This window comes from Pseudonaja textilis, chromosome Z (assembly GCF_049901715.1).
Source record: "Pseudonaja textilis isolate UNSWEBS1 chromosome Z, rPseTex1.2, whole genome shotgun sequence".
NCBI lineage: Eukaryota > Metazoa > Chordata > Lepidosauria > Squamata > Elapidae > Pseudonaja > Pseudonaja textilis.
In genome coordinates this window covers 52,212,739-52,230,006 of record NC_142008.1, presented here as the reverse complement: position 1 = coordinate 52,230,006, position 17,268 = coordinate 52,212,739, and the positions used below count along the sequence as shown (strand labels likewise).

Below are 17,268 nucleotides of genomic sequence, written 5' to 3'. Positions count from 1 at the left end.
TTCTCTCAGCCAGGGAGCTCTGCTGCATCCAGAGCCCCAATGGCTTCAGTTAGCCATATGGAGATTGAACGGGGATCGGTAAGTAAGGACAGTTTCTCTGCCAGAGTCATCGATACTATTCAGGCACCTAGAAAGGCATTTATGATGCAACTTGGAGGTCCTTTTGCACTTCGCCTAATATGCTTTGCAGACAGATAGCAGCTTTGTCTTCGGTCTTGTCTATGGGATCACTGAAATCTATTGCTCAACATCCCTTAGTCCGCAGATTTCTCAAGAGAGCATCGAATCTACATTCTCCTGTTGTCCACAGGTACCCTACCTGGGATTTTTCCAAAGTCCTGCAAACTCTTACAAGAACTCTGTTCAAGCCACTAAGAACTATTGGCCTGAGTTTCATGACTATTAAGGTAGCCTTTTTGGTAGCCATCAGGTTGGCTAGAAGGGTTTCGGAACTGGCAGCTCTCTCTGTTATGGCAGAGCTTTGCATCTTTCACCATAACAGGGTGGTTCTGAGGCTAGATCTTACTTTTGTTCTGAAAGTTAACTCTTTGTTCCACAGAGCGCAGGAACTGGTCTTGCCAGATTTTTGTCCTAATCCAACCCATAAACTGGAGAAGAAATGGCATGCTCTGGATGTTCTCAGGGCCTTGAAGATTTATGTTAAAAGGACTTCTTCATTCTGAAAGACAGAGTCTCTCGTCATTTCCTTTCAACTGGCTTCATTAGGAAACAAGATTTCCCCTTCAACTATGGGCAGGTGGATTCGATCTTGCATAGCATTGGCTTATGAGACTCAGGGTCTCCCTGTGCCCAGTAGACTAACGGCTCACTCCACAAGGAGTGCAGCCACAATGGCAGCTTGGGCTACTCAAGCATCTATTGAGGAGATCTGCAGGGTGATGTTCTGACCCAACCGGGTTCCCAGAGAGCAAACACAAAGACAGCAGCCCCCACCTTTCAAGGTTTAATCATGAATGCTGTTCCTTTACAGATAAAAGGCTGCTTTCCAACAATTATCTCTGACAAGAAAGAGGCTTGCCAAGTTGTTTGTCAAGACTGCCAAAAACCCAGAGATAAGAACTAATTTACAAGATTCACAAACTAAGACATCCACCAGTTGAGCTAAGAGCTTCTCTGCTTTCTGCAAAGAACACTTTTTCAAACCTGGCTTTTATCCTCTTGAGAAAGGGGCCATTACCTTGTAGCCTTACTCCCGAGTCGCCTGTGCTGCTGTAATTGTTCTTTCTTCCGAGTAATCCTTCATGCACGTGCACTTGGCACAGGCTCCTCAGGAACCTTCTCGTCACTGCTGCCAGCTAACCACAACAAGCGGCCACCTGTTCATCTCCTTCCCTGTTTATCCACCATTACTGTCTGGACTCTTTCGCATCTGTGGATGTGGCTTTTGGCAGACAGATGCTCCAGAGAGTTGTATCAGAGCAGGCAGATGAAGATCAGACCTGACCCTCCCTGGGGATGTGCCAGCTTTGGTAAGTCCCACACTAGACTCTTGCAGCAGTCTAATGGAGAAGGGACATTGATATAATTACCTATGAACGTCCTTTCTCGTTGGACTGAGAGAGAGTCTAGGCCCATCCTGTGGAGGTCTGGTAGTGGGGAGAAGGATGTTTTAATCTTTTTCAGAACACGAAAAGTCTTGTCAAGAATCCTTTGCTGAAAGCTGGGGTATCTATAGCAACAGTGGCAAGGTCAATGATTTGGCAGGCTCAGTCACGTGATGAGGAGACATGAGGAACGCCCACACTAGACTTTCTCGCAGTCCAATGAGAAAGGACATTCACAGGTAATTATATCATGTCCCTTCTCTGTAGTTTTCTTTTGCAACAGCTGAGAACATTGTGTGTTCCAGTCACATATGTATGCCATGCTCAACCTTCATCTGGAGCCAGATTAATGATCATGAGGCATAGAGCTTTGTAGGGGGTATCTTTTCTATGGGACTCTTATAAACCTCAAAAAACTGCACCCTACTTTTGATATTTTAAATGTTTCTGGGTGGGACAAGTTTGAGAAGTGGGTGGATCTTCTTCATAGGCAGGAACCTGCCTAGGCATTTTTTCATTGGCTAGGCTGAGACCCATTGTTCCCTGGCTCTTCCCCTTGAGGTTCCCATTCTCCAATTAAATGAAGCCATGCCATCTTGTGTAAAGCTTGTGCCACGTAGTTTCTCCCTAGCCGGATTCAGATTTAATGGCCAAACGAGGAAGTTGCCCTGGCCATATATAGACATGCAGAAAGTCTCCCTGTGAGTTGGGATTCTGTATAGTCCAGGTTTTCATACTGGATGAATTCTAATGAGACATATTTTTATGCATGTCAGGCTTTTTTTCTCATGAGTGTGAGAGGAATGGGGGTTTAGTGTGGGAGGAATGGTTGGAGCATGTTGAAGCAGGGCAAGCAATACATACAATCCTCTCATACCTTAATTATATTTGTAACTTGTAACATTATCATATAACACTACAAAACACTTCTACGTTGAACCTGCTTTGTTCTTTTTTCATCTTTCTGTTTTATTGTTTTTTCTTACCCTTTAATTTAAAAGGTGAATCATCTTGAGTGCCCTGGCAAAAAGTACACTTATATGTGGCTTAATCTAAATTCAATCAAAGGTTCAGCAGATCAACTGAATCCATTAATTCTGTTTTATCTTTTCCTGCCATGCCTTTGGCCATACTGGTAAGTCACAGAGCTGCTGTCTTAAGGCACCTGGGAAACTGAATTATCCCATAACAAATAAAGGACAAGTGGGCAGCCTTTTCTTTGATATTTGCTTGTGGCCTTTAATTGTTTTTAGTGCAACTTGCTTGCATGGTATTTGTCTTTTAACAGAATAACAGAGTTGGAAATGTTATAGGATATAAGGACTAGAGGAGGAATTATACTACCAGGCTGCAGTGTTTACATGGTTGAAAGAATGGATTGTATTGAGGAACACAAGACTATTGACTGTGGAGGAGCATGATTTGAAATTGGGATGGCATGCTTTTTTTATAGTATGGGAAAAATAAGATACAGAGTTACTTTCAAAGAAGTTGGAAAAGATGATATAGCAACATAATGATTTAAAGCCTGAAATATTTCTGTTGGGGATTACATCTGAAAATTAGAGTAAAGATAATGTGTATTTATATATTAATTATTTTTTAATATATTATTTATATATAATTAATATTTATATATTAACTGCAGCTAGAAGTGTACTTGCACAAAATTGGAAAAGTGAAGACATTCCGACTGAAGAGAATGTGATTAAGAAAATAGTAGAATGTGCAGAAACGAATAGGCTAACACAAGCAATGAAAGAGAAGGAACAAATGGACTATTACATGATATGGGAATTATTTTATCAATGGCTGGAGAATAAATATTGAAGTTAGAAATTAAAGAAGACTATTGCAAAATAGTAAACACATGGAAAGAATTAGAAATGTTAACATGGGGAAAGTTATAAGTTATATATGGTGTAGATTAGTATGTAAGAATAAATTATTAAAACTAAGCAATGAATATGTATAAACTGTAATTGTTATTGCACAAGACATTTATACCCAGATGACTCATTGTTCCAATGGAAGGTTTGTAGTTTGTATAAAATAAAATAATTATTTTTAAAAAAGAGTTGGAAAGGACTTTGTAGGTCTTCTAGTCCAACCCCCTGCCCAAGCAGGAGGCCCTACACCATTTCTGACAAATGGCAGTCCAATCTCTTCTTCAAAGTCTCAAGTGATGGCGCCCCCACAATTTCCAAGAGCAAGCTGTTCCATTGATTGATTGTTTTCACTGTCAGAAAGTTTCTCCTTATTTCCAGGTTAAATCTCTCCTTGTTCGGTTTCCATCCATTATTCCTTGTCTGGCCTACAGGTGCTTTAGAAAATAGCTTGACCCCCTCCTCTCTGTGGCAGCCCCTCAAATATTGGAACACTGCTATCATGTCTCCTCTGATCCTTCTCTTCACTAGACTAGCCACGCCCAGTTCCTGTAACCGTTCTTCATATGTTTTAGTCTCCAGTCCCCTAATCATCCTGGTTCTCTGTACTTTTTCTAGAGTCTCAACATCTTTTTTTATAGTGTAGTGACCAAAATTGGATGCAGTACTCTAGGTGTGGTCTTACTAAGGCTTTATAGAGTGGTATTAGTACTTCACTTGATCTTGATTGTATCCCTGTTAATGCAACTTAGGATTGCATTAGCTTTTTTGGCTGCTGCTGCACACTGCTGGCTCATATTTAGCTGGTTGTCCACTAAGATTCCAAGATCCCTCTCACAATTACTGCTATTGACCTCAGCTTCACGCAGTCTATATGTGTACTTTCGGTTTTTCTTGCCTAAGTGTAGGACTTTACTTTCCTCTACATTGAATTACATTTTGTTAAATATTGCCCAACGTTCTAGTCTGTCAAAATCCACTTGAATCTTGAGCCTATCTTCTTGGGTGTTATCTATTCCTGCTAGCTTAGTATCATCTGCAAATTTGGTACGTTCCCCTTCTATTCCCTCATCTATGTCATTAATGAAGATATTGAAGAGTATTGGGCCTAAGACAGAACCTTGTGACATCCCATTGCTCACTTTCCTCCTTGTAGATTTAGACACATTAAGGACTACTCATTGAGTATAGTTTGTCAGCCAGTTGTGAATCCATCTAGCGGTGGTGCTATCTATCCCACTTTTTTCTAGCTTACCAAAAAGGAAGTTGTGATCTACTTTGTTGGATGCCTTGCTGAAAAATAAGTATATTATGTCCACAGTATTTCGCTGGTCTACTAATTTAATCACTATGTTGAAGAATGAAGTAAGATTGGTTTGGCATGATCTGTTTTTAGCAAACCCATGGTGACTTCTAGTTATTACTTTACTCATTTCTTGAGGTTCGCAGATATGTTTTTTTAATTATCTTTTCCAGTATCTTCCTGAGTATTGATGTTAGGCTGATTGTTCTGTAGTTTGCTGGGTTTGTTTTTCTCCCCCTACATCAGTACTTTTGTTCTCCTTGTTTTTGTAAATAACTTTGAGTTGAATTAAAAAGCAGACTAGAAATGTAAAAACAAGCAAAGGGACAAATGTAAAGAAGAAATAACAGCCAAGTTACTGAAATTTATTAAGCCAGTCTGATTCACAGAAACACCTAATGGTTTGAGTCAGTGATGCATATGCTCATCAAAAGACACTCGGCAGCACATATACTAAAATTGGAACGATACAGAGAAGATTAGCATGGCCCCTGTGCAAGAATAAGTGGCTTAAGCCTCTTTGCAGACAGACTGAAACCACGATCGTGCGTGGTTTTGATCTGTGCTCACCGCTGGAGCACCCCAAGCCAGCTCGTTTCGGGGCTAAGCCACACCATAGAGGTGAAGAGGGGGGAGACCACCAGCAGGGTCGAGGAGAGCTGTATCTCTCCTCCTCAGCTGGCCATTACTCCCTTTCCCGAAGGCGGTTGCAGCGGTGGTCAGAAATGGTCACCTCAAAGAAGAACTCGACTGGAAAAGAATGTGCAGGAGGAAGATAAGAAGAGAAAGTTTTGGTTGACCGGGTTAAACTGCAAAAGCAACAACTAAGGTACCCTGGAATTTAAACTTTAAAAGAAAAGTAACATTGTTCCCAAAGAAGATTTTGAAGCAGCAAAGGAGAGAGAAAAGGGAAAGGATTTGGTTTTTTTTCTTCTCTCCTTTTCCCTATACTGACAGCTAAGAGATTGAAATAAGAAATTGGAAAAAAAATCCACTTTGACATCAATAGGCATTTAAGCTGAAAATAAAATGTCAAAGGAATAATAAAGATTTCTGGATACTTAAAATCTTTTAAAAGCAGGAAAGGAGAGAAAAAGAATAAAAGGGCAGGATCTGGAAAAAAGGGAGGAGACTGCCTGGAATTAAAAGGAATTTACAGTAAAACCTCAACAAGACTTCTAAAAGATACATTTTAACTGAAACTTGGCTACAAAATATTAAAACCCCAGGAAGAGAATGTGAAAAAGAAGCAAGAAGAAACAGCTTGGGAGTATTTGGATTATTTGGTGATCTCTGGATTTTTGGCTATTTCATTTGAATCAATCGGGTGGTTGTTTAAAAGTGTTTTAAAATGGCACTACTTTTAGATGAACTGAAAATGGAACTTAAAAAAAGTACAAAGAAGATGCACAAGAAGGGAGAGGTTTTTTTGGCTTTCAATTCTTAGAAATGGAGTTCTCGAATTATAAGAAAAACAAGAAATGCCTGCAGAACAAGAAGACCGGGACAAAGAAGAAGCCATCTTTAATGAACAAGTAACTTTAGGTGCGGGGGGGAAAGGGGGGGAAAGAGAATGAAAAGTTTAAGATTTGAAAAAACAACCAAGAAAAGGAATAATAACTTGAAAAATAAATATAATATTAGAAAGCAACAGAAGAGAGGAATACAGAAGAGAGAATTAGAACTAGAGAGACAAGGGGGTTAAAAGGGGAGGGAGAAGAAGAGAGGGAAGAAGGAAATGAAAAGAAGTTATAAAGGACAGAAACAAGATATGGAGAAACAGGGCCTATTTAGAGATAATGGGTGAAAATTTAATTGAAAAGGGATTCTGCAAAGGTACATAAGATAGTGTTGTGGCTCCGGGCTTGGATTCAGCTCCTGATTGATATGAGTTCAAGTGAAGAGGTTATGACAGAACAATATGAACCAGCCTGGCTTACTGATTGGACTGATAACCAGGATGAGGAGATGGACGTGACAAAGGATGACAGACCTGATGTATTAGAATTGTCAGGACCTTTGACCTCCTCTGGTTCCTTATCTGATCAACAGCCGGGAATGGCTGACAGGGAAGTTTTGAGAGAGTCTTCTAGTGGAGATGAGAACTTGGAAAATTTGTGGTTAAATGTAAAAAATAGAAGACGGTTGAAAAGGCAAAATCAGCTGGAACAAATGAGAAGGGCAAGTCAGTAAATTAGCACGTTGCCTTAATGAGTATAAAAGGACACAGCTGGGCTGGTACATTTCGCCAGGAACAAAATAACTATTTGAGTGAAGACGTTACAGCAAAGAGCTTTGAGGCTGAAGATTTATTGCCAGGACTGGTTTGCCGGACAGAGTAAAGATTTATGCTGTGGTTTCTGCCAGCCGTTATCTTGTAAGACTTCTTTCCGTTTGATTTAATTGTGAAATGGCTGCTTTCTGTTTTGTTCGTTTGAATTTCGAAGGGGAGTCATAACAAGATAGTATTGTTATGTTAGAAATAGAAATAATTTTAGAAAATATGAAACAATGATTAAAATGATGGATAAAATAGTTATTGTAATCTAGTGAAATGTTTGTTATTAAATAAATGAAATAAAATGAATGAGAGAAATGAATTAGGAAAGGATGGGAACATTTTAATTATTTAATGTTTTATAAAATATAATTAGGGAAAGCTTATGTGTTCCCAAGGAAGTATGATATTTAACTGAAAAGTAATGTTAAAGATGTTACGACTGTAATGAATATTAATGATAGAATTGAATTGGAATGGAATGAGTGTTTTAATTACATATATTCATAATCACTTTTTAAGAATATAGTGTGTATTTTAAGAATGTACCAAGTAGAATTTGATTGGAAATAATGTATTATATTGAATGTTATAACCTCAAGGTATATATTGAAACTTAAATAAGAGTTGAATGGATAAAATTAAAAAATATAAAGGTGTCATACTCCAATTAGTAACTACAGGAGAAAATTTGTTTAATGAGAAAAGAAAATATGAAATTGAAACAGGACAGACAAAAGTATAAATATAATGATTTGAATTGATATGAGATAATTAAAGAAAATGTAAAACAGTAATAAGATATGGAATAGAACATAAAAGTGAGCATGAAATTGAGTTTGTGTCTGTATGAAGAAGTGTAACCCGGGACCATGCTATTTTCAAAAAAAGATGTTTTATTTGTATTATGGTGGGGTTTTATTTGTGAAAACCCAAATAAAATTTTCAAAAAAAAAGACACTCCACCTAGCTCAGAGCCCAAAAATACATCAGCCTGCAGAACAATAACTATTTTATCAGAGGAGGAAATAAAAGAATAAATAGGAAGCAATTCAATAGCTTCAGTCTGCTGAGGAATCAACTAAATCAGACTATCCCCCTTCTTGAACTTTTGATTACTTAAGTATTAAACTTTTAGAACTGATGAAAACTCTGAAAATGTTTCCTCTTCCCTCATCCCTTTGTCTTTTCATATGATTTCTTTCAGAGTTAGATATGTGAAAAAATATAGAGCTGGTCTTGGAGGTACGGACAACATGAGCCAGCAGTTAAGGGGTGTGGTGGGAATTACTAAAAGATTATTAAGTCCTGAGAAAGTGAGAAAGAAACTCAGTAGTATAAAATGTGACAGAGAGAAATTTGGATACTAGAAAGAATTGATGAGAGACAGACTTGAGCTATACAATATTTCAAATCTATAGGCTAATCCCCTCTGGCATCAGGCTTCAAAACTATCAGTTAAGAACAGCCATAAGAAGGTTAATTGAAAAATTACTCCTTTGATAATAATCATATGTAAAGTGATAGTAATCATATGTAACACTAATGTATCCTTGGCTTTCAAAAAGATGTCAACATGTCTAGCCACACATTTCAGCTGATTATCTAAACTCGGTATTTTATTAGTACAGAAATAGGCAAACTGGTGCCTGCCAGGCTCTCTGTTCCACCTGATTTTAATTTAAATATAGACAGATGGATAAATAGGAAGCTGACACACTTCAAAGCAAAGGGCTGTTTAGAGTGCCCTCTCCATTTATAGGAATGCTTCTCACGCTGGCTATGTGCTCATCTACCCTGAAGAAAAAACAAATAAGCTGAGGTAATGAGGAATTAGAAGCCCCAGTATGCCTTTGTCACCATGATGATGCCAAGCCATGCATTATGTCATAATGGAAGTTTCACCTATCTGTACACATTGCAACATCACATGCAAGCCATGTAAAGAACAGAACTTGATTTGTGATCATTTGGATACTCTCTCCTGTCTCCATGTCCCATTGCTTGAGGCCTGTCATTTGAAATAAGGATGGAGAGCCAGGTCCCTTATTTTGCTAGCAAAGTGCTTAGTGATTGCCCAATGTGCATTTCATGAACATGTAAGCTTCTCTGAAGAGGCCATTTTGTGACATGCTTTTGGAAATTTAAATGTGGGCATCCAAAAAGTTACTTAGGAAGAAGGAACTAAACACCTGTGTTAACAAGTAACAGTCTTAAAGATCATCAAATCGTTTTTCCAATTTTGTTTCTGCTGAAAAAAGGATATTACTGTTTGGTGTTATTTTTCTGGGTTTGTCATGTTTGTTTTTCTTGATTTTCTCATTTGTAATGTGCCCTGATATCCACTGGAATAGTGTGGACTGCAAATAATAAATACATAAATATATAACATTAAATGGATATCCCAGTCAAAATAACTATCAACTATGCATCCTCCTACAGAATTTTTAATAATCCTTAAACATGGTTTATTGCCCGCAGCCATGACTAAGAATGTGCCCTTCATAAACCAGTGTAACTCACCACAGATGGCCCAATCTCTTGTTAACTTTTATCATTTCAGCAAAACTTTCAGCTGCTTCATCATCCAACTCATTTTTTGTTAGCCTAGTCAAGAACACAAAAGGTTTTCAGTCATGTGAATGAATGACATTTGCGCAGTTTAAAATATTATCATTCTTGTTTTAGTTGCTAATTTTGATTTTATTATAAAAAATTCTGGGCAAGCCAGAATGGATAAAAGAAAACTCTTTTGCAATCCAATCTGTCCGCCTGCCAAGCACTATGCAATTTCTATTGTGCATGACTGCATTGTATTGTAGCCTCTGAGTGCATAACTAGATGAGTGTCATTTTGTTCACTATTTGGTTGAGAAAGTAAGAGGTCACTCAGACCAGAGAATCAACCTACTCCCTCCTTATTCAAAGCCATTTCTGTGTCGTGAAAACATTTTGTTTTTGTCACAACTATGTAAATCACCCAAAGAAGTTTAGGGAAATGCCTGGGGTAAAAATGGGAATAAAGGGGTCTGAGAAACAATAGTAAACATTAGCAAGTCCAGTTAGCTTTCCCTCAATTACCCTGTAGATATATTCCAATGATGTGATGTGGCATTCCCAGGAGAGTACTTTTTCCCCCAGAAATTCCAGAAAAGCATTATAAATGCAGTATAACTGAGGGTCTTATCAGCAATCTTAAACTGTGATCCTATTTCTATCCATAAAAGAGACCAGAAAAAAGAAAAAAAATCTAAATTATTCTTGGGATGTGAATATTGAGAACATATAAGACCAGTAACAAAAAAAATTGCACTATATTTTTCACTTCAAAAACAATCCTCCCTTGAAGTTCTAGCCAGCTGACTATCCTGACAGGACTCTCTTCTGCCTCTCCTCACGATTCTACTCTTGCTTTCATTTCTGATGGATCCTCAATACATTATTATTGACACATTATTCAGATGAATCAGGATCAGGATCTACCTATAGTACCTAATGGTGGCAGCTACACCAAGGAAAAATACATTATATCTCAATTCTATTCATTCCTTATTCACATTGTTCAAGCCAATAGCACTTGTTTCCCAGAGTTTTGCAAAAGATTCTGGGCACTATTTAGAACAGGAATCGCCAACATTTGGATCTCAGGGATCACCAAACTCATAATTTTAAATCCTGGAGACCACTAATATAAATTTTGACTGACAGTGGCTTGCTGACGTTGGTGGGAGAGAGACAGAGAGAGAGCCCCCCCCTCTTACACACACACACACACACAGACAGGGGTGGGATTCAAATTTCTTAACAACCGGTTTTGTGGGCATGGCCTGATGGTCATGTGACTGGCTGGGCATGGCTTATATGTAAATATTACAAATATTTATGTGAATATTGAATTTTGTTATAAAAAAGAGCAACTCTTATCCAAAAGCAGGGAAAGCAAGCAAACAGATTGAGTTGCTCACAGAATCACAGATTCACTCAGAGATCTATCTTTCTGCCATCAACTACCTGAGTCTGTCACATAAAATTTGCTTGCAAGCAAACTCACAAAATTAACTCACAACACACCATGTATGTAAATATTGATTTTTTTAATAAAAAAGAGCAGCTTTTATCCAAAATCAAGCGAAGTAGGCAGGTAGATTAAATTGCTCACAGAATCACAAATTCACTCAGAGATCTACCTTTCTGCCATCAGCTATCTGAGTCTGCACTGAATTATAGAAGCTTCAGTCCTAAGGAAAGTTCAGCTCTGCTTAAAAGCAGAGCCAAGGATCTAAAGATTAGCTAGAAAGCAAGAAATCCAATGGTTTTCTACTTTCTAGCTAATCTAAATCTCCTGGCACCGCAGAACAGCTGATGGTCAGGGTGGGGAGGGAAAGGAAAAATAGCAACTTAGGCAAGTTTGCCAGGTAAGGAGTGAGTGGGCGGGAAGGGTTCCTGCGGGCCATGTGGGCGGTGCAGCTTTGTGTTCCCACGCAGCCTGGATTAACTGCTTTGGGGGGTGCTCTAGGGGTGACATTTCTCTGCGGCCCACCAAAATTTTCTCATCGCCCACTGGTTGGTGACCACAGATTTAGAATATCTTTAAATGCCATCTGTCCATTTTGTTAGTGCCAGGACTGGCTGTTCTAGAGATAACTGGTTTATTTAGTGGTCACAATCACCTATGCAATGCTAGAACTCCAACACAATAAAAGAGGGGAATGGTCTGTTTTTTATTTAATTACTAAAGCATATCAGACTTAAGTCTTTCATATTTCTGCTCCCCAGATGAGAAGAGTATTGTAAACAGAACTAATGTGCCAACTTCATCCAGACCAGAGTATAACTGCCAGTAATCTCAGACAACTCAGACTTGAAGAATTTCAATCCTACCACAATACTATAACACCCAAATATGGTCTTCCAATATATGCAGCACCTCAAGAATACAGTACAGTACAGCATGATATAGTAGAAGACAGTACTTCAGAGTGTTTCCACAACCTATTAACAAAAGTTAATGGGTCTTATATAGAAGTAGGCAAGAAAACCTTATGGATCATAACTCCCTCAGTTTGCTGTTGGTCGTATTGGCTCAGGACTGATCTGAGTGAAATAAAAACCATCTACTGGTAGCAGTCAGAAATTGTTCTCTTTCAGTTTGGGTGCACAACTGAAATAATTTGGCATAATAAAAAGTATCAATTATTTTAAGATATTTTATACTAACTGCTTCAATGATACTTTTTGCAGAGGATGCTTCTATCTGCCCCAAGTTACTAAATCCTGTTTCTTTTATTGTCATTTTTAAAGATCGCACCAACTTTTACTTCATGCATGTTTGCTTGTTTTGACAAGCCTGATAGTGGATAACAGAGTTGGAAGGGACCTTATAGGTCATCTAGTCCAACCCCCTGCCCAAGCAGGAGACCCTACACCATTTCTGACAAATGGGAGTCCAATCTCTTCTTCAAACTCTCAAGTGATGATGCTCCCACAACTTCCGAGGGCAAGCTGTTCCATTGGTTGATTGTTCTCACTGTCAGAAAGTTTATCCTTATTTCCAGGTTAAATCTCTCCTTGTTCAGTTTCCATCCATTATTCCTTGTCTGGCCTTCGGGTACTTTAGAAAACAGCTTGACCCTTTCATCTCTGTGGCAGCCCCTCAAATATTGGAAGACTGCTATCATGTCTCCCCTGGTCCTTCTCTTCACTAGACTAGCCATGCCCAGTTCCTGTAACCATTCGTTGTATATTTTAGTCTCCAGTCCCCTAATCATTCTGGTTGCTCTTCTCTGTACTTTTTCTAGAGTCTCAACATCTTTTTTTATAGTGTGGTGACCAAAACTGGATGCAGTACTCTAGGTTTGGTCTTACTAAGGCTTTATAGAGTGGCATTAGTACTTCACTTGATCTTGATTGTATCCCTGTTAATGCAACTTAGGATTGCATTAGCTTTTTTGGTGGCTGCTGTACACTGCTGGCTCATATTTAGCTGGTTGTCCACTAAGACCAGGGGTGGGATTCAAATTTTTTAACAACTGATTCTGTGGGTATGACTAAGTGGGCATGGCCATTTGAATGGATGGGTGTGGATTTTTTGCAGCACCCGCCCCCTTTTGTTAGGCCTTCTAGGCCTCAGGGAAACCTCCTGGGAGGCATTGTTGCTCCCAGAAGGCTTTCCTGAGGCTCAGGTAGAAAAAAAATGGAGCCTGGAGGGGGCATACAGCATCCCCCATGCTCCGTTTTGGGGCCTTCTGGACCTCAGGAAAGCCTTCTGGGAGGGGCATTTTTGTTTCAGGAAGCATCCCTGGGGTCCAGGAAGGCAAAAATGAAGTGCGGGAGGGGTTAAGTATATTATGTCCACGGTATCTCTCTGGTCTACTAATTGAACCACTATGTTGAACAATGAAATAAGATTGGTTTGGCATTATCTGTTTTTATCAATCCCGTGCTGACTGCTAGTTATTATTTTACTTGTTTCTAGATCAGGGCTCGCCAAACTTTTGGACCTCAGGGACCACCAAACTCATACTGTTAAATCCCAAGGACCACTAATATGAATTTTTTAAAAAAGATAATATATTTAATATATATTTTTAATATTATATATAAATTTAATATTAAAAATAATTTTAATATAAAATATATAAATATATAATTTTTTAAAAAATAAAAATGTTTATTTAATTATAACAAAATAATAAATGCTTAATCATAACTGTGAGGCAAAGTGAAGGAAAGGAGGGGGCCTCTCTCATCCTTTGGGGGGGGGAAAGGGAGGATTTAATACTGCTGGGATTCAAAAGAAGCCACATGGTGCCTGAAGGCTGGGAAGATCTGGACGGGGAGGAACTGGCTCTTCCTCAAACGGAAGAAAAGCAGAGCCCCCCATTTGGTCTCCTGTCATTTCATATCCCCCCCAAGTCAGAGGAAACCTTTCCCTCCTTTGCCAGGTGTGACTGCTTGGAGTTGGGGGAGGGAGGGAGGGCCAGGCTAGAAGCGCCGAAGACAGGCTCCTAATAACCAGGCAACAATCCCCCTTCAGCCTCCATACAAGAGGACTCCCTGAGGCTAAGCTCCAAGTTTCTCCCCCCACTTACAAGCAGAGAAGTGTCCCTCCAAAGGGGGGGCGGGTGTCAAGCCCAGAAACAGGCTGGTGTCAAGCCCACAAACAGGCTGGTTATTAGAAGCCTGTCTTCCTTGGTGCTCTTTTGGTCTGGGCATTTGCTCTTCCTCCCCATGCCCCATGCCAAAGGAAAGCCAGCTGGGCTTCTCCTTCCCTCCTACCCTTCCCTCTGCTCCCTTACCCCCACTCAATCCTACTTCGAGACAGAGGAGAGCATGCTGGAAATGTGTGGAGTAACATGAAGAATTGCTCACCCGCAATTCTTCATGTTTCTCCAGGCCTGGCTTGCTGAGGGGGGAGAGCAGCCCTGACATCTCTGTGGCCCCCTCCATGGCCCCAGCATCACTGCCCAGGGAAGGCAAAGGAAAAGAAAGCGAGCAGAAACATGACTCTCGGTGGGGCGAAAGAGCAGAGATCGCGGAAGGCACAGGCAACAGAAAATGTCGCTTTTCAAAGGCGGCATCTTACATCTTGCCTGTGCCTTCCTTGATCTCAGCTCTTTTACCCCAGTGAGAGCTATGTTTCTGCTTGCTTTCTTTTCCTGTGCCTTCCCCAGGCAGCAATGGCTGGGGCCATGTGGCGGGAGGGGCAGCAGAGCAGAGCAGAGCACCAAGAGGGATGAGAAAACTGACACCAACATCCCATTCCGAACCTCTGCACTGGATGGTGAGTGCAGACTTGCCCCATCTGCCCCCTCCCACCACCACCAGCTGATACTTTTCCTGCCCCAGGCCATCTCTACAGCCTGCGGCCATCGAGGAAGAGCCCAGTCCAAGACAGGCAAGCTGGAAGGTATGGGAGTGCCATGCAAATGCAAGTAGTGTGGTGCTCCTGCACCTTCCGGCCATCTCCATCACTGCTTCAGCCTGCCTGTGCCGCCAGCCCCTCTTGCTGCAACAGCACCATTGCCTCGTCCTGGCCGTTGAGGGCTGCGCTGCTTTTTGCAGGTTTGCGCTCAGCCAAAGGGTGGGGGCCTGTGGGTGGGCAGGCCATGTGGGCAGTGCAGCCTTGTGTTCCCACACAGCCTGGATTAATTGCTTGGGGGGGTTGGGGGGACATTTTTCTGCAGACCACCAAAATTTTCTCATGGATAACCAGTGGGCTTTGGTCCACCAGTTGGCGATCACTGTTCTAGATATTGACAGATCTGTTTTTTATTATCTTTGATATCCTGAACTTATCCTGAGTATAAGTTTAGTTTCCTTCTCAACTGCCAGTGTCTTCCTCTTTTTAGTACAAAGCTTTTTTTTTTCCTTTCTCTTTGATTCCAGGTTTGTGAAAATAAGATTTTTATTTCAAGATTTGGGAATACTGGCTCAACTCTTCCAGTACCCATTGTTCTATTCTCTTCAAACTGGGAAACCTTAGCTTATCCCTTCCAAATGACCATATTATCATGCAATTCTAATTTAGGGTGCCTGCACTATGTGTTACAACAGAAGGTCTGAAATCAGGAATTCCTATTTCATGGCCAGTTTGGGGTAGGGATTAAGATGCTGACCTACAAACCAGGACACTGTGAGGTGTAGACCTTCCTCAGGCATAAAAACCATCTGACAAGGTGATTTGGGACCAGTCACTCTTTCTCACCCCAACCCACCTGATGTGGTTGTTGTGGGAAAAATAGGAAGAGGAAGGGATTTTATTTATTTAGCGTATGGCATGTGTTAGCCAGGAAAGGAAAATTTTTGAGCGGGATGCCTGAATGCCAGTAGGCAATCAGGGGAGGCTCCTTTCTTGTCCTTCCATGGTTTATTTGCTTATGGGAATCGAGCCACAGAGCTGTCTACCTCAGTGATGTGCAGGCCCAGCATCTTAGCATGTGAGTCACTGCAGCCCCTGGAGGAAGGGATATTAGGAATGTTCACTGTCTTGAGTTGTGTGTAAAAGTAATAAAGGCATGATTTAAAATATCTAAGAAATAAAAAATAAATGATTGTATTGAACTACATAAATGCCTATGTAAAAAGAGGCACTTTCTGTTTCAAATATTCCATCCCAATTGTACATAGATGGGGTCAACCAAGTAGCCCTGCTTCCATTCTCAAGAGACTACAATAACAAAAATAATTAATACTTGACTAGAGTATAAATCTATAAAAAATATGGCCTGCATCTTTGTTTTCCTCTTTCTTTTTCCTCCTGTGATTTGTCTTTTAGCTTGGCCAACATTCCTAGCTAGTCTCCCCAGAACCGGGCTACTGTTGTGATTTCATCTTCCTATGTGGAGATGGACAGAGATAATGGCATTCTGAGGCATAACATGTTCCTTCTTAGTTTGAAATTATCAAAACGTTCAGATTAGGGCAAGTTAACGGTTGATTAGTCACTCTTTATTTTATTCCTTTCTCAAACTGTCAAAGTTTCATAGGTTGTTCAGAATTAGCTTATGCATCAATCCAACTTAGTGGAACCTAAGCTTTTCCAGTTCTTTCTGGAATCATACATGCCAGAAAGACATTTGACAAGGCTGTGATTTTTAACGTTCCTCCCCAGAGGGTTAGGGTCCTGTGAAGCAGATTTCTTCTGCCACTTTTGCAAAAAGAGGATGTTCAAGACTCTTAAAGCTTATCTCCATCTCCTTCAAGTTCCTTACCAAAATATATTTATACCATTGTTGTGTTTCATCGCTTCTGCAAGGCTTTTACCTCCTTCTGTAGTGATGCTGTTAAAGGCAAGACTGTGAAGCAAATGATGGAGAAAGAGTTTTAAAAATCCAGAAAGTAGTACTATCCAAACAGCAAGAAGTATTTTGATTGTATTTTAAATCATACTTTTAACAAATTAACTGAAAATTCTGCAGATGCTATCTTAGGAAGTTACACATATCTTAACACAGAAGAAGAAACTGGAAAGATTTCCTAAGCTCTATTTGTACTGAAAATGGGTTCTGGAAACAATTAATTAGCTGTTGGCAGGACACATTATCTGTAGACAACTAACTAAAGAAAGTCTCCCACATTTTCACAATATTTTGAGCATAGCATCTCAAGCTGTATTAATGAAGAAAAGCATGACTGCAAGGCAAGCATGGGAGCAAAATGAAAGAACAAACTATTTGGAAAATATGAAAAGGAATTCAGCTCAAATTGTCCCTCAAATTGTGTCTCCTGAACTCTC

At 39.9% G+C, this 17,268-nt stretch overlaps 1 protein-coding gene and 1 pseudogene across 22 annotated transcripts in view; one reads left to right on the top strand and one right to left on the bottom strand.

Annotated features, from left to right (window-relative positions):
• NOD1 (nucleotide binding oligomerization domain containing 1) overlaps positions 1-17,268 on the bottom strand; it is a 99,866-nt gene that overhangs the window by 38,756 nt on the left and 43,842 nt on the right. For 15 of the 22 annotated variants that reach the window (XR_015740342.1, XR_015740345.1, XR_015740343.1 and 12 more), the window contains 2 exons: positions 16,745-16,828; positions 9,556-9,639 (listed from right to left, as the gene is read on the bottom strand). Coding sequence is in view for 16 of the 22 variants with exons in the window: in XM_087917781.1 (XP_087773907.1) it covers positions 9,556-9,639; positions 16,745-16,828 (168 nt within the window). In the remaining 6 variants the exon portion in view is untranslated. Of the gene's footprint in view, positions 1-9,551; positions 9,640-16,743; positions 16,829-17,268 lie in introns of those variants that run through there. The other 7 variants (XR_015740344.1, XM_087917782.1, XM_087917789.1 and 4 more) reach the window with 4 other exon arrangements.
• Positions 5,189-5,257, top strand: LOC113447550 (U6 spliceosomal RNA; annotated as a pseudogene).